At 43.7% G+C, this 23,978-nt stretch overlaps 3 protein-coding genes across 5 annotated transcripts in view; all 3 read left to right on the forward strand.

Annotated features, from left to right (window-relative positions):
* KIF1B (kinesin family member 1B) overlaps nt 1-5,339 on the forward strand; it is a 97,988-nt gene extending 92,649 nt beyond the window's left edge. For both annotated transcript variants that reach the window (XM_082329159.1, XM_082329160.1), the window contains one exon: nt 610-5,339. In XM_082329159.1, the coding sequence (XP_082185285.1) occupies nt 610-652 (43 nt within the window). In that variant the 3' untranslated portion in view covers nt 653-5,339. The remainder of the gene's footprint in view (nt 1-609) is intronic.
* A 1,482-nt stretch (nt 5,340-6,821) lies between these two features.
* On the forward strand, nt 6,822-18,794 carry PGD (phosphogluconate dehydrogenase). 2 transcript variants are annotated; one of them, XM_082328818.1, is made up of 13 exons: nt 6,822-6,893; nt 7,965-8,040; nt 8,479-8,658; nt 8,795-8,860; nt 9,980-10,098; nt 11,172-11,241; nt 11,602-11,736; nt 12,294-12,483; nt 15,060-15,190; nt 15,705-15,838; nt 16,192-16,291; nt 17,840-17,962; nt 18,555-18,794. In XM_082328818.1, exons 1-13 carry the CDS (start codon nt 6,886-6,888, stop codon nt 18,672-18,674), a joined length of 1,452 nt encoding a protein of 483 aa, XP_082184944.1. In that variant the 5' UTR covers nt 6,822-6,885; the 3' UTR covers nt 18,675-18,794. The 2 variants fall into 2 exon arrangements, with proteins under 2 accessions (XP_082184944.1, XP_082184945.1); XM_082328819.1 differs by lacking the exon at nt 6,822-6,893 and adding an exon at nt 7,251-7,409.
* Nucleotides 18,795-20,558: 1,764 nt separating this feature from the next.
* Nucleotides 20,559-23,335, forward strand: CENPS (centromere protein S). The gene is made up of 5 exons (XM_082328830.1): nt 20,559-20,615; nt 20,911-21,034; nt 21,391-21,424; nt 22,051-22,117; nt 23,139-23,335. The coding sequence occupies exons 1-5, from the start codon at nt 20,574-20,576 to the stop codon at nt 23,292-23,294; spliced, it is 423 nt and encodes a 140-aa protein (XP_082184956.1). The 5' UTR covers nt 20,559-20,573; the 3' UTR covers nt 23,295-23,335.
* The last annotated feature ends 643 nt before the right edge of the window (nt 23,336-23,978 follow it).

A 23,978-nucleotide genomic window follows, 5' to 3' on the forward strand; every position in this document is an offset into this window, starting at 1 on the left:
GCAGTGGCCGTTGCTTTGGCTTGTGACATTCTTAACAGATGTATCCAGTTTAAACATATGTGGTATGCTTCATGCAATACTACATTTGGAGGCCACAAAATGGTTTCCTTGTGTTGCTATTTTACAAATTTATAAAGCTTCTTACTGCCCCTGTGCAGGTGGGTCTGGACTGCCTTTTCATTCTCTTGACTATGAGCTAAAGCAGAAATTCTCATATCCTTCCCTTTCTTGAACTTCTCTAGAAGCCTTCCCTTTAACACAGGTCACAGACATCCCCTGCTTGCTGGAGAGATCTTACTATGCTACAGTAGCTCTTCCTTTCAGTAAAAAAAAAAAATTATTAAAAATTAAGCTATTACTGTAGAGCATCAAGTAATTTCTTAACAGTGCAGTCCTGAAAAGATCCTGTCTTCCTTTAAAGGAGCACAGCAGAAGAGTGAGAAGTCTTTCTCATTATAGCCCTTAATATGTTTTAATTTCTAAATATCTGGAGTAAACTAGGACTATATGAAAAGATTTAAAAAAAAAAAAGGTGGACTAACTGTGGGGAGGGAAGAAAAATAAACTTCCAGAATTCAACAAATACTTTTTTACTTCTTCCTTGTGCAGGTCAAAACTGGCTCGAAGACGCACGGGCCAGCTGAAGTACTGAGTCCATGTAATGTTCTCATCTGTTCTCCCTAACTCACCTTCTGATAGATAAAGTGTTACCTCTCATTTTCTCTTCGTGATTCTTGACAGTTTCTCTTGTATGTAATCCTGTGGCTTAACATCCCCTACCTTCCCAACTCCTTCAGCACATTTTCTAGGTATTCTAACTCTACCTTGTTTCTTTTCACTTGTACTGAGAATCGTACTAGTAGCATGTGGCCAAACAAAAAGAGAAAGAAAAAAAAAAAATCAAAAAAAATTGAGTGATTATGCACGACTCTAAAAAGAAAAAAAAAAGTTATTTATTTTTTCTTATAACAATTGTTTTCCTATTCCAACTGACCTTTTGGTGTCTGTCCCACTGTCCATTGTTGTCTGTCTAGACTACTGCAGGTTTTTCATTCAATTTGTGACTTGGCAGTAGTCATTGATTCCCTCAGGGCAAAGTTCTAATGCCAGGGAAAGATAAATTCTTCTATGTAGACTGTACCCAGCCAGGAACTGCAATAGCTCCTCAGGCTTTCTGGATCCAGCCACTAATTTAAACTCTGTTGAAAGCTTATATTGGACAAATCTATCTGGGCAGACTGGATTTTGGACTTGGTGCAAGTTTTTGAGTTTCCAGGGTCCGACAGGCTAAGGCATGAGCTGGAAAAAGATAGGGAACAAACCAAGAGGGGCTGGCTAGAATAATCTGCCTTCAAACTCTTGCTGTGGGTTGCAGGTGAACAGTGCTTGGCTTTAACTCTTTCCCAAAACATTAACGCTCACTCCTCTGCCTCTGAACTGAGCTGAGGAGACAGAACTTGTGCTGATGTGAGGAAAAATAAACCACATCGCTGAAATATTAGATATAATCCCTAAAATTTTAGATGCTCAGCCTCATATTTGACAGATGGAGAGCGTTAAGCAGAAACGGAACAGTGGGTTGTTCCCGGCAGCACTTTCAGGAGATCACCACGGGAGGGCAGTGTCTCTTTCTGCTTGTAGTCCTGAGCTCCTGTAGCAACAGTTCTCACCTCTCTTGGAAGAGATTGACGGCTGTCACTGGTATGTTAGGACAGACTGCTCTACGGCATCATTCTGAAAGGCCTGCTTTATGCATGCATCCCTTATCTGTAATACTCAGATGACATCCCATCTGTTCATGGGGAAAGCATCCTCTGTCTACAAAATACTTTCTAGACCTAGCACTTGCAGTATTCTCCAGAGAACAGCACACTTTCAGTTCCTTTCGGAATAACTGATGATTGTCTCTTAATTTCCCTAACACAATTTTCATCAGCTAAAACCCCCTAGTTAGTTTTAACTTCAGAATTAATCCTTCCTGGAGGACAGATCAAGGGGACTCCAGTCCTAGTCAGTGGGCTGTAATAATTGGCATGTTGGGAGATCAGCTGGGTGGTGTTAGTTCTGGACCTACCATGGAAGTTCTCCTTGTGGCCAAAGTTTTGGTCCTTGCCCCAAGAAAGGAAAGCAGATTGAATTTCCTTTCTGAGAAGTGAACTCATCTTAGTTAGGTTTTCAGGGAGGTTGGGGGCGAGGGGGGGGCGTTTGTTTTCTTTTACTGTGTTTCAGACTGCTGTGCTATACTTTCTTGACTTAAATTGGGCACTGAGAGGGCTAGCTGTGATCCTGGGGAAAGTACAGGAATTTCATCCTGAGGTCCCGACCTCTCAAGGGAGAGGTGTAAAAGGGTTTTGTTCCACTATTACAGTGGGCGCATTTAGGCACACTCCAGCTCAAGAAGGTCATTTTGATTCAGCTCACTCATCAGCAGGTCGTGCCGTGCGTTGGAAATTCTGTGGCCAAAAGGGTACGTGGGACTGGCATCAGTTGAGAAATTTTTTAGCTTTATGGGGTTTTCATTCTTCAGTAAAGTGCAATGCATAATGAGACCTCCTAAAAGCATGGTTGGCGAAGGAGCAGGGAGATGGAGTCTGACACTTGCTAGGACATATCTTTATATATTTCGAGACAGTACTCAAGCTAAATCACGTGCTCGTGCTATCTCCTATGGTCCTCAGATTTGTTTCAGAACTGGAAGCCAGAGTGAGGGAGCGTCCTGGGGACCCAGGAGCATAATGGAGATCTTTGTTTTTTTCTTTTTCTTTTTTCCCCTTCTGGTTTTGTCTTGTTTAATTGTGTGTGACTCTTAATCCAGTGATGATATCCCTTTGTTATGCAATGGATGATAATGCACTTCCAGTGTGTGGATAAGTAAGACTGCTAGTGCTGCAAGAGGGCTCCCCGAGCTGGAGCTAAGCCGATCTCAAGAATTATGTTAATTTTAAGCACTAAGTTGTTGCTGCCATCACCACCGTTTATAATGACAGTGGAACCAGTTTGAGGAGGGGTAGCAATTTAGGTGGTGGCATTTTGTGACACGCTGAGAGCATTTTAATTTTTCTTTTTCTTTTTTTAACTAGAAGAAAACTAGTTTGCTAAGTCTTTGCTTTGGATAAGCAAGAAAATGAACTAAGGGGATATAGGCATTGCACAGAAACATGATTAAGGGATCTTCCTTTAAAAGCAGGAAGAGGCAGATGCTTATTTTATACAGAGCTGGAAATGTTATAGCTGTGTTGCGTAAATGTTACTCTTCTATCTAAAGACTCCAAGCACCTTCTGATGACTTGATGCCTATGTGGATAACAGATCATCAGAAGAGCAAAATTCTATTTTTAAGCATCAGTATCTCTTAAAGCTGCATAATCTGTGACAAAACAAATTCTTGTTGTGTGGCGTTCAAATGGGCATTACTATTTTCAGGTCTGACATAAAGGCATACAGGCACAGTTTTTCACCAGTTACTGAAGCTTACTTTGAGACATCAGTTTCCCTACTGAAAACTGGACTGAAATCAAGTCAAGTTTTCTTTAAAAGGATAACAAAGCAAAAAAAGAAAAAAAAAAAGTGGATTTCCATTCACTTTAAAGCTTTTTGATCTAGCCCAACACATTAGAAATTTCTTTTTAGAAACAGAGCAAGAAGGGAAAAATGTGCTTAGCTGCCTTCTCTTGACATTTAAAAACCCACTTGTGGTTACCTGCTGCGTGTATGTGAAGTCCTGGAGTCAGACAGCTCTTGGGACTCAGCCGCTGCAGACGAGGCGTCATGCTGTGGGCCTGCCAGCCCATTGAGCATAAGCACTGGTAGTAAACCTGATAGACGTTTATTGGAGAGAATGAGTGTGAAACTGTGCTGTAGTTTGGGTTTTTTATGTTCCTCACTAAAAGGAAGGAGAAAATTATCTTTTTTTGTCCATCGAAAACCATGTCGCTGGTGTTGGAGCTTCCTGGATATTTTAAAACTGAACTAAAACTCCTATACTGTATTTTAGAAATGCACTTTAAGTACCTTTTTAAAGAAGATTCCTGTATTCTGGGATGCAGAAGGGAAGGGAATATTATTTCCAGACCACTGAGAAAGGGTTTTTTTTGGTCAGTGTCTAATAGTCCTTATTACTGATTAGCAAGGTATTTCAAAGCAAAGACTTTACTTTTTGCTGCTTGTTATCTAATTTACAGGGATTTAATTTTATGTAATGTATTGTATATTTATACATCTGTAATTAATTGCACATTAGATAAGAAAGAGGATTAGCTTTGGAATAACACCCATTGGTACTATACAATCAACTAATACTGCCTATGCATATGCGTCTGTCTGGTACTCTTGCACAGCCCTAGTTTGTGTTAGTTCATACTGTGGTGGGTGTTTTTGTTGAAGACGCAGCTGTTAACCTGCTGCTCCAAGGAAGGATACTAATGCTGCTCTGGAACGGTTTGCTGAATGTACTTTAAAATGGGTCTCTAACACGTGTGCGTTGCATCTCTCCATTGTGGTTAATAACCCCGATATGTGGTCTGAACTGTACTGTATGTAGCAGGAATGTATTAATTTTGTGCTTCCTTGTTTAAAAACATCAGCCGTTCAAGAACAGGATTGACTTTTTTTGTTCAGAAGGCCATTTATGCGTTCTAAGTATTTGAAATCAAAACTAGTCCAACACTAACCAGATGGTTGTGTCCAATGTTATTTGGAACAGTTTTTAAATTAACAGGACCAGCTGTGTATTCAGAAAACTGAGGGTATGGAGGTCGTAAGTCTTCAGTTCTTAACGTTGCCAAGTTAATGGCCTGATCCTGAGCAGTACTGAACTGCCCCGTGCTTGCCTTGAAAGCAGGGACTATAGAAGCAGAGGGAGTCTTGAATGATCAGCACTTCCCAGGATCTGTTCTTAACTTTCCACTCTGCTTGTTCATACTTCACGTGCAGTTGATTGAGGTTCTTGAATTTGGACATTAGACATGTTGTTGTACTGAAATATATACTTTTTTTAATTGCGGTCCCCATTTCCCTGTTTAATCTCTCTGTACACAAGGTATACAAGGTATATGCTGTATAAGTGGCCTTCTTGAACAAATCTCTTTGCAAACTGATTTCATCCCAGCGAAGGAGTGTATCAGCAACACTGTACATTAATTTCAGGTTTTCATTTTCTTATTTTATTTTGTAAATATATCCGATATTTGGAGCTTGAGTATACAAAATGTAAATATAGTTCATGTATTTGTACTAATTCTGATCCATTTGCTGTATAGCCTTAGGTGTGCAATGCAGATATCTAACTGTGTATGGTAACCTTGCACCACTGAGTTGTTAGTGAACGAGGTGAAACAATAAAGGTACAACCAGTGCATTAGCAGATACAATGTGTGCTCCGTTTATTATCATTTAATTACTAGCATCTTCTATTGAAAACCTGTCCTGAACAAGCTTATGCTTTTGTGAAAAGAAATGTGTCTCGGCTGTTCTTGGGAAGGATGAGAGGCCCTTCTTGTCCTTCCTCATCCTTTTCCCTTTCATACGCTATGCAACATTTCCAGGTACTTTTTGGATGCTTTCGGAAGATTCTTTTGCTTGAAAGATAAAATAAGGTTGTGATAGTGCTGCCAACACTGAACTTGCTTACCTGGGGGTGCCGGGTGTAAATGATGGGAAGCGCGTGAAACCAAACCAGCGGAACGTGGCAGCGTAAGGCACCAGCTCTGTGGACGCGGATCTGTCAGGGAATCCCCGCGAATCGTCCTCGTCTTGGATTGGAGGTGGAAAGTTCTTTGTAGCTTTTAAAAGTCATGGTGAGGAGACTGGACAGGGCATTCCCAGAGCATTTAAGCCCCACAAGAATGGGCCACCACTTGCTGCCAAACACCTCTCGTAACTGTAAACCAGCTGCATGATGGCAAAATACTTTTATCAGGCTGCTGGCTAGATCTGTTCTGTATCTGAAAAGCTATCATAGATGTCTTGCTTGCTTCTTGCTGCTGTTACCAAGTCCTTATTTTTTTTCAATTAGGCACTTGAGTAACCTGTTAACTTTTTCTGGTTGCTCTTCCAACAGCTTATTTAATACTAAAGAGAAGCCGCTAGCTGCTTTGCTGCTTTCAGAGTCATTCCACTCTCAATGCCCAACAACAAGGTGGGCCAAGGACTCGATGGGTCACTTTACTGCCAGTCTTCGTGTTTAATTGAAAGTAAACACGCTTAAAATGTAGGTTTGTCTTGACGATGCATCTGATTGCCGTTGAGCGAAGGTACGAAATTAGCCTTCCTCTCTTAAACCTAATTGTAATCTTAACGCTGACAGACAGGCAGGTTTCCTAAGTTTTTTTTTTTTAGGACACGTCAAAGGCAAACTCATAGTTGTGCTACCAGAGGCGTTGACTGCAGCCTAGGAAAATGTTTCCTGAATTTAAGGCAGCGAATTCTGTATAATTAAAGGCGAGCAAAGACGGTTCCCGGGCTGGCCCGGGGTACCTATGGCTGCTGAAGCGAGTGCAGCTGTAGCCGCGGGCTGTGCGGAGGCAGCTGGCGCCCGAGCCAGCCCACAGCGGGGACACCTCGGCCTCGCAGGCCGCCTCGGAGCGCTAACGCCCGGCGGACGGCACAGGGCCCGGCCGCTGCCCCCGCTGCGCGGCTCGGGGGCCGCCCCTGGCCGCGCCTCGCCCCGCTACCGGCCGCCTCCTGCGCTGCGCCTTTAAGGGGGCGCGGCGCCCGCACCATCGGCCCATGGGCGGGAGGCGGGGCTCGCCGGAAGAGCCAATGGCCGCGCCGCCGCCCGCCCCACCCCTCCCGCGCGGCTGAGGGCCGGCCGGGCGCGCGGCGCAGGCCGAGCCCCGAGAGACGCCGCCGCCGCCGCCGCCTGCAGCTCCCCTCCGCGCCGCCGCCATGGCTCAGTGAGTGCGGGCGGGGGCCCGGCGTGGCCGCCCCGGGGGCGGCGGCAGCGCCGAAAGCGGCTCCGGGTGGTGCGGGAGGCGGGGGGTGCCCCCCGCTCGCGGGAGAGGCCTTACAGAACGGGGAGAGGCGGGAGCGTGTCCCCGCTGTGGGCTGAGGGGGAGGCGGGAGCCTTTCTGTCCCCTCGTCTCCGCCGAGCGACTCTCCGCATAAACCGAGTTTTTCGGCGGGCTGATGTGGGGGAAACGGGTGACGCCGTGCGGTCCCCGCTTTCCCGTCGGGCCGGTTCCGCGGTGTGTGCGGGAGCGCGGAGGGAGGCGCGGATGGCGCCCTCGAGCCGCCCGGCGGCGGGCGGGCTTTCGCCGTTGGAGGTGCTGCGGCGGCTGAGGGACCGACAAGGAGAATAAGGCGGCTGGCTGAGAGACTTTTTGACAAAATCCGGGAGCAATCGGTTCTGGAGGCGTGACTGTGAAGCAGGGAGCTCGTTCCTGACCCGAGGAACAGAAGCAGACTGTTGGGTTGGGTTTCTCTGCGTGCACGACCCTGGCAAGCTGAGTTAGGCAGCCTCTAGCAGAACATCTTGTTTCCTTCTTTTTCTTTGCTCACCCCAAACCTGAGACAGTTTACGTTGCAGAAACAAAAAAAATGGTGTAGCGTTCAGACATGGTGTTCTAGTGCAGCACCCGTTAAATACGGAGCTGTGATAGAGCCGGATCCATCAGTGACATGTTAGAGCCGCTCACGTTACTCCCTGCCTCCTAGGGCAGTGTTTTGGATAGCTTGCTTTTCTTACTCATCTGGTTGTGGCTTGGTAGTTGGGAAGAAATCTTGGGGACTTGAAACATGCTATATGTTGGCCTTCCCTCTGCCTGCTGGACTGACTGAGAGCCACAAGGATCTCTTGCTGTAATAGCCTACAGAATCAATTCACGGCACATGCTACAGCATTTGTTAGAAAGGGGTGGGCTGGCCTAGCAGTTGAGAAGATCAGAACAGCCCGACAGGGTATGGATGCTAGTGCCGGATCACTGCTAACGAGACTTACCTGGCGTTTTTGTTCTTCCGCATTCCAGAGCTGATATTGCTTTGATTGGACTGGCTGTGATGGGTCAAAACCTTATTTTGAACATGAACGACCATGGCTTCGTGGTAAGCGAAGGAAAACATTGTTCAGAAAGGCTGACTCACTAGCACTTGGGATTGGAGCTGAGCATTTTGTCGGTTTTATTTTTTTTTTCTCCTTGTGATGGCCTAATGGGTTTTGTTTCCTCCTTTTAGTTATAACCTAGGCTGCCCTTTGTCCCATTTCCAGAGAAAAACAGCATTGCATGCCCGTACTCAGCTAGCCACCTGATGTGTTAGTTATGTGTGATTTTTCCCTGAAGTTTGCTTTGGGCTTGGCCATTATCCATCGGTTCCCAAGGCACTTGCAAAGACACAGTGCAGGTTCATCCCTGCTCTGTGTCCTTAGGGAAGGTGGAAGCGGGAGAGCACGTGATGCTGAACCTTGCTTATATAATTTGTAGTCTGAGCTAAAGTAACTGTGCTGTTGGCAGCTTTTATTAACGTGTTTTCTTGCTCCCCCAGGTTTGTGCTTTTAACAGGACGGTTTCCAAAGTGGATGACTTTCTGGCCAATGAGGCCAAGGGAACCAAAGTGATCGGTGCTCACAGCCTGGAAGAGATGGTCTCCAAGTTAAAGAAGCCCCGTCGCGTTATCTTGCTGGTGAAGGCTGGAAACGCAGTGGATGACTTCATCAATAAATTGGTGAGGCAAACATTTGTTCTACCTGTGACTTCTTGCTGACTTTTGGAGGAGTTTCCTCTGGAAGATCTCAATTGTTTGTCATTAATGAGGTTTTGAATGCATGGAGAAAACCAAAATGCTGATTTATTTTTGGCAGGTGCCATTGTTGGAAACTGGAGACATCATAATTGATGGTGGGAATTCTGAGTATAGAGATACCACGGTAAGCCTGTTTTCTACCCAAAGTGGAGGAATAAAAAACACTTTCTCCTCTGATCATCAGTCAGTCAATAAGATGCTATCTTCCCTTTGCTCAGGGAAGGCCAAACTGAGTTATCTCTGCAAAACTAGATCATGCAGCCTATTAAAAAGCAATTGTTACGGTAGTTAAGGACTCTTCTGTAAGTATATTTTTATAGAAGTTGCCCAAATCATCAAAGAATGTTTTTCTTGACATCTTTTAAAGAGTGAAGGCCTTTAGAAAATTTCCTGTTACAATCTTGAAGAGTTTTCAGGGAGATGTGAAAATCTAAGGATATTTATATATTTGTTGTTATATCTCAATCCTACATGACCATGGGAAAATCCAGTAAGACAGAACTGCTGGTTTGGCTGTCTTGGTAATGAAAACAGTAAAGTAATAATCTGTTTTAAAAAAACAAACAAACAAACAAACCCAAAAAAACCCCGAAACCCTGCTTGTGAGCAGGCTGTAACTATTGAAGTTACAGAAGTTATGTTAGTATATCTGGGATGCTTACATGAAAATGTTGTATTCAAATCAGTACTTTTGAATCTTAGAAGAGGTGCTGGTATTAGTCTTTCTGCTTTGGCATCCTGGTCTTGGATAAGTGAGTTGGCCATGCCAGAGTGAAAAACAGGTACTAAATGAGGATTAATACTTGGGATCTCAGCCTGTGCTTCTCTCCCACTCAGAGGGAATTAGTTTCCCTTATAGTTGTCCACGCTTGCACCTTCACTCTGCCATGAACTCAGCAACTCCACCTTGGGCCTAATCTGCCTCCCCCACATCTTTGCACACAGCGTGTGTTACCTGACACTTAATTCTGAGCCTTTTCCAGCCTCAGCACTGCTCTTTTCTATCCAGTGCTTATAAGGACTTTGTTTTCTCAGCATGGCTCTTTTGCAAGGACCCATGTCAAAGCAACAGGAAGTTTCCTAATGTTCACTTTGGTGTATGTACAAGCTTTCTCTGAGGTTGTCTTCTAGCACGTCCAAAGCAGAATTGAAAACCTAAAATTAGGTCTGAATTGCTAACCTTTGTTTGTAAGTCTCTGGCATTAAAATAAATTAAATAACGCTGCTCTGCTCTTTGTTCCAGAGACGTTGTAAGGAACTACGGGAAAAGGGCATCTTATTTGTCGGAAGTGGTGTTAGTGGTGGAGAGGAGGGTGCCAGATACGGTCCTTCGCTCATGCCAGGAGGAGCCAAAGAAGCCTGGTAAGCATGAGCTAGTGTATTCTTCTTCAGAATGGTCTGCAACAATCATCTTCTGTTCACGTTGAGAGCTGAGGGAGGGAAGGAGGAGGGTGTGGGTGTGGAGAGAACAAGATATGTTGCCGTCTCACTTCCTCAAGGCTCAAGATTTCTCAGGCTAGCTGTGGTCACAGGGCAGTGCTGAGCTTTCATGGCAGGCAAAACAAAGGCAGGTTTTTCTTCCAGGAATTCACAGGCAAAAGTAGTACCTACGGAAATCTGAAGGGAAAAATGTGTGCTGCAGAGAAAAGAATTTTGCTTAAATTTTAAAAAAGTACTGTTCTTGATTATGATTCTTCTTTTGAGGCCCTACACACTTGGAAAGCTGTTAACCGTGAAACAGGCAGCAGCAAACATCCCTGCAGTGACACGCATGATAAAAGGAGGCTTCAGTACATGTTCTTACTGACTATTGAAAACTTTTTTTTTTTTTTTCCAAGTTTCTGCCTGCTGTTTTGTACTTATGTTAGTGTAAAGGATTGTAGATCAATGTTCATATTAGACTTTATCCGTGGTTGCTCATTCTCTCTGTAAATGTAGAAAGAAAAGGTGTGTCCGGGCTTTATCTGAGCCTTAGAATCTTTTAAGTCCCTGTCCTCCTCCAGATCACCCTGGATTTTTCTTGTGGCTATAGAACAGAATGGGATTTTGTTTCAGCTCTGCCATTGATCCTCTCTGAGTGCGAGCCTGTACCATAACCTGCCTCTATTTCCCCATTTCTAAAATGGAGAAGATAATATTTGGGCTCCTTTAGGTACATTAAGCTTGTCTGCACAGTGCTGTAAGCGTGACATGGGCTGTCCCCATTTCTTGCAAAGCATGTCTGGTTCTGGGAGAAACACACATTTTATTTGACGTTGCTGTGTGGTGGGTTATCGACCTGCCAGCATGCCCTCACTCCACGCTGCCTTTTGGCAGCTTACAGAAGGATGCATCATACTGATGGATTTTTTTTTTCTTTTTTTTTTTTTTTTTCTTCTTCTTGTGGTGTTCGTGTCCTCTGCCTGTCTGCTGAGGCATATTATTTCTCCCCACAGGCCCCACATCAAGACCATATTTCAAAGCATTGCTGCTAAAGTGGGATCTGGGGAACCTTGTTGTGACTGGGTAAATATTTATTTGATACTGACCTTAATTTGTGGTTAGACCCATGCTTAGGTAGTTTGGTTGCTGAAGCTTATGCATGTTTGTCTTTAACAGAACCAGCGACGTTAGTGGGTTGATTTTCTGGCTGACTGCATTCAATTGACATCTACCATCTCTGATAACTTATCCCATACAATGGAAAGACAAAGGTTTATGGCTGGGTCATGTGCTGGGATCCGTGACCCACAGTGTTTTCAGTTAGTACTGGCCTTCCTTCCTTCCTTCCTTCCTTTAGGCAGAAGGAAGCCATGCGCAGGTATTAAACACTGGAAGTGGTGACAGCCCTGTTGCTGATGGCATTTCTTTGATGTTTCCTGACAGGTAGGAGATGAGGGCGCTGGACACTTTGTGAAGATGGTGCACAATGGGATTGAATATGGAGACATGCAGCTGATCTGTGAGGCCTATCACCTGATGAAAGACGTGGTGGGCATGGAGCATGAGGAGATGTCAAAGGTGATCCATAGTTTTTTGTGTCTTGCCCTCTTGAGCCATGGTGGCTGTCTGCCGTTAATGGAGGCAGTGGGGCTTGGGTAAAGCTGCTGTATGTACATGAAGTTAATTTTTCTGACGTGCCTGCTGCCAGGGGCAGTACACAATATTCCCAAGCTTCGGATGAAGTAGGAAGCAGCAAGGATGTGCACCCGAATGTTTATAGCAGTTGTCTAAACTCCCCTGTTCTACAGTTGATTTCTGCCCAGGAAGCACCTTCTTGTGTAGAGATACAAATTAGCTCTGCAGCTCTGAGTCTGGGGCGTGCTCCTTCCGGGGCAGGGCTCCTGCGCAATGGCCTTTCAGCAGTGCCAACATCATTGGTAGATGTGGCAGGGTACCAGTAACTGAGATAGCGTGACCCCCTTCTGCATGTATACATATATGTATGTATATGTATACATATATCAATAAATCAGTTGATATATATATAGTAGATACGTACTAAATCGGTGTGTATATATATGTGTGTGTGTATATATATATATACACACATATATACACTTTTTCTCCTCTTCCAGGTATTTCAGGAATGGAATAAGACAGAGTTGGACTCTTTCCTGATTGAAATCACAGCCAATATTCTCAAATTCAAAGACAGCGATGGCAAATACCTCCTCCCAAAGATCAAGGACAGCGCAGGACAAAAAGGCACAGGAAAGTGGACAGCCATTTCCGCCCTGGAATATGGAGTCCCCGTCACACTCATAGGTAACTGGTTCTTCAGTCTGGCCTCATCTTTCCTCCCTGCATGTACCGCATCACAGTAAGGAGCATGGTAACACGGTCATCTCAGAAATGAGCCCACACTAGGGCTTGGCTCGCAGAAGAGGCTCTTCTAGGCGTAGTTGTTGTAGTCTTTCTGTTACTGTTTTTCTTTGCTGGGCTTGTTTTCACCTTGTTTCTCAAACGTTGGCAGTGCTGTTATCGTGCCTTTGTCCATGGTATCTTCGCAGTGCTGGTGATGACTTGGTGACAGGTGAACATACGTGCTGTGCTAGAAGTGTCATGCTAGATTGATGCAATGTTCCTCTTGGTAGTCCTCCACCTTATCTGCTCCAAATCCCATCATAGCCTTAAAAACGTTTAAAAAAAAAAAGGGAGGCAGGATACCCTCAAAACCTTGTTGCTTGGCCACTGCTTGATAAGTACTTAGACGTCTCTGAAGGCATAAGAATTATTTTTCAAATCTACCTCAGTGTTCTATTTCTGTGTTTCAGTATAACTTAGCTAACGCAGCATTGGTGTGACTAGACAGGAACACGAGGGCCAGACTGTGGTATGGGTTGAGGAGCACAGACGGGTTTTTTTCAGGATGGCGGCAGGCTGCTCCCCTGTGATGGTGGCTGCTGTTTTCCCACTGCAACAGTTGATTGCGGGGTTTCTTTATACATTCTAGACTGCTGCTGGTTTTTGTTTTGTGACTAATAAGACTGCCGAGCCAAAGCCAAACTAAGATGATGGAAATGTGTTTTGTAATTGCTTTGAATTATATCCCTAAAGTGTGAGAATTTAATACATACCTAACAGTGTCATTACCTACCCTTTTATCTAACCTGGCCTCTGAATGGAATTGTGACACAGGAGTTGTAATACATCTGCAACACATTTAGAGTGCTCTCTTAACACAGGTCCAATGTAGACTTTCTCTTTAAGTAAATAAGTTGACTCAACAGGTTCTTTGCTCTCAGATTTGCTTTAATTTTCATGCTTTCTCTTCCTCTTTTTCCTTTGCCTTGGCTGGTCAAGTTCTGTTGTCTTAGAAGATAAGAAAAACCATGTTCAGTAGGCTAAAAGAGAGGAACTGCAGTGACAGCTGTCAGAGAAATACGGCTGCATTCCAACAACATATTTTTACAAAACAAATTTTGTAAATGGTTTTAATATTCTACTACAGTTACAGTCTTGCAGTTCTAGGCTTGAAACAGTGTTGCTTGCTTGCTTGCTTGTGCTGTTAATATTCTCCTGTTTGGGGTTCTTGCAAAGATCAAGGGTGGAGGAAACACTCCCTGATTAGTCCTCTGCAATGCCAGGGAGCGTTGTTAGGTAATGATGAGTTGATAGGGAAGTACGTGCAATAGCCCTTGTGCAAACATGGCCGTTCTTAGGGCGCTTGCTGCGTGTGTGGTTTTACTGCATAAGCATGACTTGCAGACTTCTGCTTGTAAAAGCAGAGTCGTGCTGTTCCTGCTTTTTCCTGGTTTTCCCCCCACACTTTTCCTCCTCAGTGTAGAAGGAAGTTTTTGCAGAAATGGAGAGGAGCCAGCTCTGATTTTGGTACGGTCTGTTAATCCTACTGCAGAGAGGATCCAGAATCTTGTGAAAACATTACTCAGTCATATTTTTTGGTTGGTTTGGTTTTGAGGATTTTTTTTTTTCTTTTTGTAATTCACAAGTCACTTAAAAGGTGGAAGAAAAGTTCAGTATGAAGACTGTGATAAAGTTGATTGCTTCTATCAGACCCTGGAAAGGAACCCTTTTTTTTTTTTTTCCTCCTTTTAACAATACCGTCTTCAATTGCAAATAAGTACAACTTAACCCAGCATGATTAGGAATTGACTGAGCCAGATCAAGAGATTGGCATTCAGGCTTTTTCTTTAGGAGCTGAAGATACTGCTTGGCTAACTCCTTAGCCCTGGCAAATGACATTTAGTAACCTGCTTAGTGGTGTTATAAAACTTTCTTATGGGCTTCTGAATACTAGTGTTATGGGCCTACCATTTGTAGATCTGTAAAACTTACTGCCTTTTATAAATTAACCCGTTGATTTATTCTTGATTTTAATTGCTCTTATTTTGCATGTGTGTATTTCAAAGCACATCTAGTTAATGTGAGTTGGCATTTATGCAACAGCTCTTTATCTTCAAAGCGTGATACAATAATTAGTGAAGTCTTCAGCCTTGCCTGTCCCTAGACTGCAGTGCAACACTGTCTATCTTTTATAGATAGGAAGAGATTTTAAAGTAAATTCTTAAAACTAAGAGCTGGTGAATGTTCCTGAGGATAATTCTTCATGCGGATGACTTGTGGCTTTTTTTTTCTTTATCATCTGAAAGCTGTATCAGTCAATATTTACCCAACAGTTATGCTGACTGGCAGATTGGTCCCTCAGTAATGCTGTTGAAATAATTCATTTGTACACCTCTCTTCCCACGTGACTCTGTTTCACTGTCTTTGTGGTTCATCGTTCTGTGGCGCTCTCGCTGCGTGCTTGAGGACAAGTATCTCAGACCTTAACAGTGATGCTGACCTTTCTAATTATCTCCCCTTTCCTACCATACTTAAAGGTGAAGCTGTGTTTGCACGGTGCCTGTCTTCCCTCAAGGATGAGAGAGTACAGGCCAGTAAGCTGCTGGAGGGGCCTAAAATGACTCAATTCAGTGGGAACAAGAAGGCCTTTCTGGAGGACATACGCAAGGTGAGTCATTCTGTTTGCCAGAGTGCTGTATTAAAGCTGCATATCAAAGCAGGTTTTGGATGCTGTAAACCCTGGTGAGGAGCTCTTGTGTTTACATTTCATGACAATTGGTTCCTGCTTTCAGCCGTCCCATTGTGCATTGTCTAGTGGTGTCCACAAAGCATAATGTGACCAGTTCCTTTCCTGACCAAAGAACGGTCCCGAAGGAATTAAAATCTAAGCCACAGCAGGCAGCGACAACTGGCTGGGGTGCAGAGGTCATAATTCATGCACAGGAGCTTACTCTTTCGCCCCTCAACACTCCCATCTTTGTAATGGGGATAAGAGCTCTTGATCTCTCTCTATTGAGACCAAACTTTCCAACAATTGGAAAGGATATTTTGGTTCTCAGCTGGAATGTGGCTGCAGTTGTACTCAACCCTCATGAGATGTGGACTAAACAGAGCATGTAGATTGTGAAGTTTCTTCTTTGACTTTGTGGGATTTCACTTGGAATGTGAACTTGGTTTTTTAGGCCCTGTATGCTTCCAAGATTATCTCGTATGCTCAAGGCTTCATGCTGCTGAGACAAGCAGCCAAAGAATTCGGCTGGACACTGAATTATGGTGGCATTGCACTGATGTGGAGGGGAGGCTGCATCATCAGAAGGTAATTGAGATGAGGAGGTAATTTAGTTGCTGAGGGGAGAAGAGCAAGCAATTTGGTTTATGCGGTGCTAGACTGACAAGCCTAGAGATTTTCTGGAAAATCCATGGAGTTAATCTGCTGATAAGATACTGAGAGGCTGTTTCTGTAGATGGCACTAAAGGTTACCAGATGGAGCCAATTTTCTGGTGGCTTAGCTACTGCAGATTTTCTTCAGTCTTCATTTTGTTTGCATCTTTCTCAATGTTTGGAATCCGAGTCTGGCTGAGTGAAATTTTGGCACTGTACGTTTTGGATTCTGGACCTTTGTTGGAAGCTGTGAAATTTTATTCCTGGTTTACCTGTGTTCTGCCTAGTGTGTTCCTGGGAAAAATCAAAGATGCTTTTGATCGAAACCCTGAGCTCCAGAATTTGCTGTTGGATGATTTCTTTAAGACAGCTGTTGAAAACTGTCAGGTGAGTTTCCAAGGAAGGAAGAGCATACAAACAATAGTTTACAGTCTGGACTTCTTCACCTACTTTCCCAGGAGTTACCTTCACAAGTATATTTAGGCTGAAAAAGGAAGAAGTAGAGAACATCCTTGAAACCTATTTATACAGCATCCTTAATCCCAAAGATCTCTAAACAATCCTTAACCTCTTTGGGACTGTGTATGTGTGTCTGTACACACATAATATATGGGTGTAGGAATTCTTCATCTATGGCTTCAATATAATCCTTCTTTAGTAGCACATATCAGTCTTACAGGATCAGAACAGGAAAAAAACTACATAGTTGGAGCTGGTTGAAATTGAACAAGAAAGTGACTGTGATGAGGTAGGCTACACTGAGGTCCAGAGTAGAATTTTGCCAGACAGCAGGGTTAGTGACCTGTCCTTGAAGAAATGCCTGCAAATGCCTCTTGCCTCTATTTCATCAGAAAGTTGGAGAATGTAAGTTGTAAATGAAGGAAAAAAGGGGGTTGCATCACCGAAGCACTGCTTTATAAATCAGCATCCAGATACATCAAGCAATGAACCGAGGTCCCATGTAATGTTGCAAGGTATATCTGTACTGTCAACCTAAAGATAATACAGGAGCAAACGAACATATAGTCCTTGTTGTGTCATGGTTCTTCTCTTTGATACTAGCCAAGCTACTATTAGAAACTTAAGGTTTCTATTTTACTATTACAGAAGAGCCTTAGGCAGAAATCTGGCAATTCAGAACCACCACAATGTCAGGAAAAAATGTGTGTCCTGTGTGTACATTCTCGTCACTGCCCTGTATCTTGTGCCTGCTGTGCACTTGGATTTCAGTTGTGCAGAGTATAAAGCTCTGTTCTATTACCATTGTTTGCAGCAGCGCCAAAATAACAGTGTTCCAGACCCACCATCCACCATCCAGGACACTAAACAGTGTCCTGATTTGGACAGAGTCGACAGGCAGAACTAAAACCAGATTATCTGACCAACAAAGAAGTCATATATTATCATTAATTATTCATTTAACTGAAGCTGAATATTCCAGGTTACTAAATCAGAGGTACAGTTGAAATGAGCATTATCCATATGTCTGATTGAAGCATTGGCCCGACCTCTTATGCCCTTGGGTGAGCTTTGTACTGTGCTTGATTAGAGGTCCTGCAAGTGCCTCAGTCTTTGCTCAGTGTGTTCCCCGCTGTGTTCGTGCTTTTGGGATGCAGTAATTACGTGTTTATGTGAAAGAACAGCATCCTTGCTGGAGGCTGTGGTTTGATTGCATGTGAACTATATGTCTGCACTTTTATTGTCCTGTTTGTTAACTCTATCTTACTTGCCATTATTTTGGATCAACTTTGTTTATGTAAAATCAGAATCTACTGCTGCATTTGCTCAGACTTGGTCATCAGATTTCATATAATGTGAAGCAGCAGATGCTGTGATACTCGACTGGTTCATATGCCTGCACATACCTCTGAGCAAGCACTGATCAGTTTCTTCCTTTTTTCTTTTTTTTCCCTCCCCTCTTTTCCTCTCTCCCAGGACTCCTGGAGACGTGTAATCAGTACTGGAGTACAGATCGGTATCCCTATGCCCTGCTTCACTACAGCACTTTCTTTTTATGATGGATACAGGCATGAAATACTACCAGCTAACCTGATTCAGGTAGGTGCCTGAAATAGCGTAGCAGATCTTCTGGCTACTGAAATATCATCATGTTGTTATTTATTTAAATACTGGTCTAAAGGCCATGATGGTAGTATATCCTAATCACTCCAACAATGTAAAGATAAAGGTATAGATTGCCTAATATAATCGTGTTAAACCCGAAACTCATGGCAATAAAATACTATAAGATGTGAGATGTCTGGATGAAGAACACTAGAGATATTGGTACGACAGTGCCCCGCACATATTCCTATCTGTGAACCAAGGGTAATGATACCTTTGAATCAAAATGCTTTGTAAAGAAGTATCTTCGGACCTTTGGATGTATGTAAGTGCTTGATTTTTAGATTAGTACCTAGCAGAAGTAATACACTTGTCTTTCTACAGAACTCTTAATTACTAGATATTAGTAAATGTTTCATTGCAGTGATTTTGTTAATAATGAGAAAATAACTTTGAATGTTACAATACTGGAGTCAGATATTGTGTCTAGTATTCCTATAGTCAAGTATCAGTAGGTGCAACTTCTAGTACTCATAGGTCTGTGATATTCATGTGTCTATTTTGTGTGTGTGTCTTCTTATTCTAGGCTCAGCGCGATTACTTTGGTGCACATACGTATGAATTATTATCGAAGCCAGGTGTATTTATCCATACTAACTGGACAGGCCATGGAGGAAGTGTGTCCTCTTCTGCCTACAATGTCTGATGGAAATATTTCCTCTTGGAACCAAGATACTGTAGATCTCAGATATTCCTCCTAGAACACCACTTTTTACTGTACTGTGCTAGAACTTGTGTTTGGATACTTTTGTAATAACTTGTGGGTATATTTCATATATATATATATCTCAATATATATATATCATATAAGAAAGCTAAATAAACTTGCTCATAAATGCATTGGGGTGTTTTCTTTCCACTGCTGCTGGCCAAAACTGGCTAAAATGTCTTTGTGCAGTATTTAATAGAATACATTTTTAAATGATATTTTTATTGTATTATAGCACATAAACTCGTAGGGATCAAGATAGAGATGACTGCATTTCAATAGTTGCTACAGTGGAGAATGGCAGAGAGCACAGTAACGCTACGCAAGATTCCAGGGAGGTAAAGGCCTTTTTTTGGTTGCCATTGTGTATTCATAACAGGCAGTACGTTGGTTCTTAAAGATGGATTCCTGGGAGTTCCCCTGCACACCGTCCGTCGCGCTGTGAGCTCTGTTTGTGTTCTGTGAAAGGGTGAGGGGTGGGATGGACCATGGAGAAACTTGAATGCAGGTGAAGGGTGTCAAGACTGATATTCCTGTCACCGAGCCATTCTCCCTCCAGCTGTTGTTCCCAGTTTTAAGCTCTGGCATAAACTGTTGGCTTAGCTGTTGCTTGCACTCTTTTCCCCAAATCTCCCTGCTTTTTCGCCTCCTCTTCCCATGGGGCAATTAAAAATACCTGCAGTAGCATGCAAAGTTGGTCCTATTTGGTATCCTCGTCCTGCAATCCCACCGCCAGTCATCTTCAGGACTTCTGAAAATTCACCTGGGTGCCTGTACCTTTTTTTTTCCCCTCAGAACCTCTCAAGCGTTAAATTTTGTGCTGTGCACTGATTTTTATATTAATTTTTTGCTCCATTTATTTCTGCTAAGACAGCTACTTAGTTATTAGTTGAATATCTGTATAATTAGCAGAAGATTACTTTCAGTTTAAAGCAACTTCTCTGCAAATTATGTTCTAAGATTTGTATTCTATGAAATAAGCGTGTGACAACGTGCAGGCCATAGCGGTAACTGGAGGATGATGAACGTTTGAGTCGTCCGTTTGCCCCGGCGTTTGTGGTTTAGGTTCTCCAGCAGGAGAACTGCGTTAGAAGCTACTGTGGTGGACAGCAGGAACAGTTTTGCCAGGTTATTGTGCGCATAGGTGTTGTGTTTTGGGGGAAAACGGGATATTCCCGCCAATCTATTTTAGTGCTTAGTACGATATTAGTGCTGAGAAAAATACGTACTCTATCTGGACTCACGTTGTGCTAAAACCTGACAGCTGCTAAGCCCGAGTCAGCGGCATGTGCCCGGCTGGGGTTGCCAGGAGCAGTGCTTGGTCTGTAATCGCCTTTGAAGTGAGCCCGTGAGGGATAAGGGATGGGGACCTCAGCCGATGGTGCTGCACGTCTCTCTCACTAGCTTATGTCTGGTGTTAATCAGGCATTAATTCCCGATGGAGGGACGATCTGTCACGGTCCAGGTGGGTCCAGAGCCCTAACGGGAGGTGGTGGAGCCGCACGGGTGCTGGAGTCGCTGCTTAAAACCGGACCGTGCCCGAGGCGGCGGCCCCACAGGGTGAGGGGCAAAGCCTTCTGCAGGCCGCGCTCCGGCGGTCCGTCCCTGCTGCGGGACATCCGATTTCCTCGCCGGTAGAAAAGCATCCTCAAACAGCCCTGTTGAGCAGCGAGGCGGGGAGCGGGGGGTCGGCTCCTCTCGGAGCGGCCCCTTCCCGCCGCCGGGTAACGGCGCTCCGCGGGGCGGGAGCGGGCGGGGGCTCCCGACATGGCGGCGGCGCGGCCCCGCCCCACAGCGCTGGGCGGGAAACCCAGCCGGGCCGCGGAGGGCCGCGCCATGGAGGCGGCGGGCGGCGAGGAGCGGCTCCTGCTCACCCAGGTACGGCGGGGCTGGCGTCCGCTCCTCCCGCCCGGGCCCGCAGCCCCGGCCCCGCTCCGGCCGCGCCGCGGCTGGCCCCCAGCGCCGCCGGGAGAGGGCCCGGCCGGGCCAAGATGGAGCCCGGGCGGTGGGGGGGTGCATGGGGCAGTGAACGACAAACGCGGTGTTGCTGGGTGCGTTGGGTCCGTAAACGGTCGCTTATTTTGCGCCCTTTTAAATAGTTTTGATGATTTACGCAAGAGCTCGCGTGTCAGCCTGCAGAGAACTGACCTGTCGCTGCCTTGGATCCTTTCAGAGGCTGAAGGCTGCGGTTCACTACACGGTTGGCTGCCTGTGTCAGGATGTTGCCGAAGACAAAGAGATGCAGTTCAGCAAACAAACCATTGCGGCTATTTCAGAGATCACCTTCAGGCAGTGTGGTACAGAAGTTTGTGTATTATCTATTTGTTCAAGAGCAATTGCTGGAGAAACGATGCTTTAAAAAAAATAGCACTGGAACTAGGTATCACTGATGCATTGTTTCTTGCGTTACATTTTTAAAAGTACAAGAAATAGTGATTCTGTTTTTCAGACCTGGGAAATAAATATATGTGGAACTATTGTGTGGGCCACCTGCCTCTGCAACACAGTGGCACGGAATAACAAGTTATGGTCGCTTCTCGTAACTAACTCGGACAATTTGCAGTTACACCTTTGTAACAGCTGGAACTGTATTATGTATCGCTTCCTACGAGTTAGCGTTTTAAAGTATGTGGCGTCTTTGTGTTTTCTCTAGAGAACTTTGCAAAAGACCTCGAAATGTTTGCAAGGTAGGTACTGGAACACTTGATTGTTACAAAGGCTTTCTTTTTTTGTATTCAGCTCCAATAACTAGATAATCTTTGAAATAATGTATTCTAATTCAAGTTTTAAAGGGTTCTATTGGCTGATTAAATAGTGGCTGTGAAGTTAGGAAACAGATATTCCCCTGTAGGTTCTTCCTGATCTTGGAAGTTCATTTACATGGTACAAGTGATTGTTTTAATTAATGACTGTATGTAATTGTCAAATGCATTGATACGTTTGGATGGTTTGGGAGTGGCAGATGCTTACTAGCATGCCTGTGTTGCATCTGGTTGCTCCGAGGAGGTAAGAGAATGTTTTAAGGAGTCAAAACTCAACACAGCGACCTACTGGCAAGCAAGAGGGAATGGAACAGTGGTCTTGAAGTTCTGGTTGCTGAATTCTACTGGTTTTATGCAGGAAGTGTGGGAATTTAGATGTACGTGTACAAACTTGTAAAATAAGTTTTTGTGTATTATAGTTGGAAAAGATAGGCATATTTGGTTTACTGGGTCCCCATTAAGCCTTTTTAGTTAGTGTTCTGAATTAGATGCTGTATGGCCTCTTACAACCAATGTTGGCAAACACATTAAGGCATTTTAATTTTATGCAGGCATGCAAAACGAAGCACAGTCACTACAGAAGATGTGAAGCTTTTGGCTAGAAGGAGCAATTCTTTGGTGAGATTCACTGTATTTTCTGTCTCACAACAGTCTTAAACCAGTTGGTTGATTCCTAAGAGCATTTGAATGAAGGCTATAGATGATGAAGCAACTGTTGCTTAAGCAATTTCACTGCCTTATAGATGATGGATGGGCGCAACCCAGTGATTTTTTAAATTTTCATCTTATTTTGCTTCATGACACTGCATCACTGTGGGAACACAGATCCGATTGCAATTCAAGCAGCTATGTTCTGGTTGCAACAGGGCTTCTGAGGTTCCAAGTACAAAAGTGCAATAAACATCACATTACAGCATTGTCAATCTTAGAAGTAAATCACACCTTTTTTTCCCTGATGTTGTTCCTTTGTTGTAGCCTAAAGTCAGGAATAGCTTGAGTCTACCTTGAGGTGCTAAGTCTGCTAACATTAATATAGGGATGATTGACATTATTGTATTCTCTCATGTGCTGATCTGTATAATGTTCAGTGGACTTAAATTCACTAACGTGTTAAGACATACCTGTAAATGCTTCCATGAAGAAGAATACTTCCAATACTAATTTTAATTTTTATGTGAGGGGTTTTTTTTCCTTCCATCTGTGATTTGAAATATGCAACATGAACTTGCCTGAGAAGGCACAGTAAATGCAGGAACTGAATTTTATGTTCTTAATTGTCATGTGCTGTGTATGTCAGGTGGGTGCAGAGGAATCTTGCAATGTTTCCGTACTCGGATTATATCTCAGCAAACTACAACTCTGAGTAACTGCTAATGTTGCTGTCTTGGTTCTAGAGATGGATGTAACACACATTTATGAATCCTAGTCTTGCCAGAGCATTTCAGTATCTGAGGATATCCAGCTTAGACTGAGGGCTTTGTGCAAGAATTAAAATACGTTGGTGTTTGTCAGCCTTTTTGGAGTGTCTGTCATCTTTTTGGTAATAAGAATTTGCCTTGTTAATTTCTCTTAAACGTTTCTCGCTAATTTCTCATGAATAACTGAAGTTCCTCACTAGATGACTGATTATTGTTCTCAGCTAAAGTATATCACCCAGAAGAGTGAAGAGATCGCATCAAGTAACATGGAGCAAAAGGAGAAGAAGAAAAAGAAGTCCATTGCAACTAAGGGAGGGATTACTTCTGGGGAACAAGAAGCAGCTGTGACTGAAAGTGAAGATTCCAACATGGCGTGATTTACCTTTCAAGTAATGTCTCTGGTCATTTTCTCCTATTATCCTAGAGGAACCCAGGTTAGCCTCTTCGAGATTCCTCTTGCAGGTTAGCAACAGTAACGAATCTTTGGGTTTTTAGGGGAACATGATTGGTTGGATTTTTTTGTTTAAAAAATGAAAGGTCTGTTGGAATTCAGTAAAGCTTACAGCCAAAATGCCTTAATTGCTCACAAAAAGGTATCTTACTGTTACTAAAAATAAAGTCCTTTAAATAAAGAGTTTAAAGCAGAACATTCTCACTGACCATAATATCTCAGTATGTGCAACTCCCTCCATGTTGCTACTTAGTTTATCCAGTAATTGTTTGAATTCCTCCTTGCTTCCATTTTTGACACTTTTGCTCAGGTATTTTGAGTATTTTTGGTTTGTTTTAATAGCCATATCTCTCACTTGTTGTCTTGACAATTCAAACATGTTTTGTGTCATTCTTCACCTGTGATACTGCTGGTGTACAATCTTCGTTTTCAGTAAGTTGTGTTATGTTCCTAAATTTTACTGCAGTAGCGTGGCTCCCGAGTGGTGGTCAGGAATGTATCGCCATTGCCCTCTGCTGGACTGAGAGAGACTTACCAAATGCTGTTGATGCAAAAGAAGCAGGTTTAAAGAGATGAGGTATTACGACAGATAGAGCCAAGCGAAATGAGA

The sequence above is a fragment of the Platalea leucorodia genome (assembly GCF_965183815.1).
Source record: "Platalea leucorodia genome assembly, chromosome: 17".
Lineage (NCBI taxonomy): Eukaryota > Metazoa > Chordata > Aves > Pelecaniformes > Threskiornithidae > Platalea > Platalea leucorodia.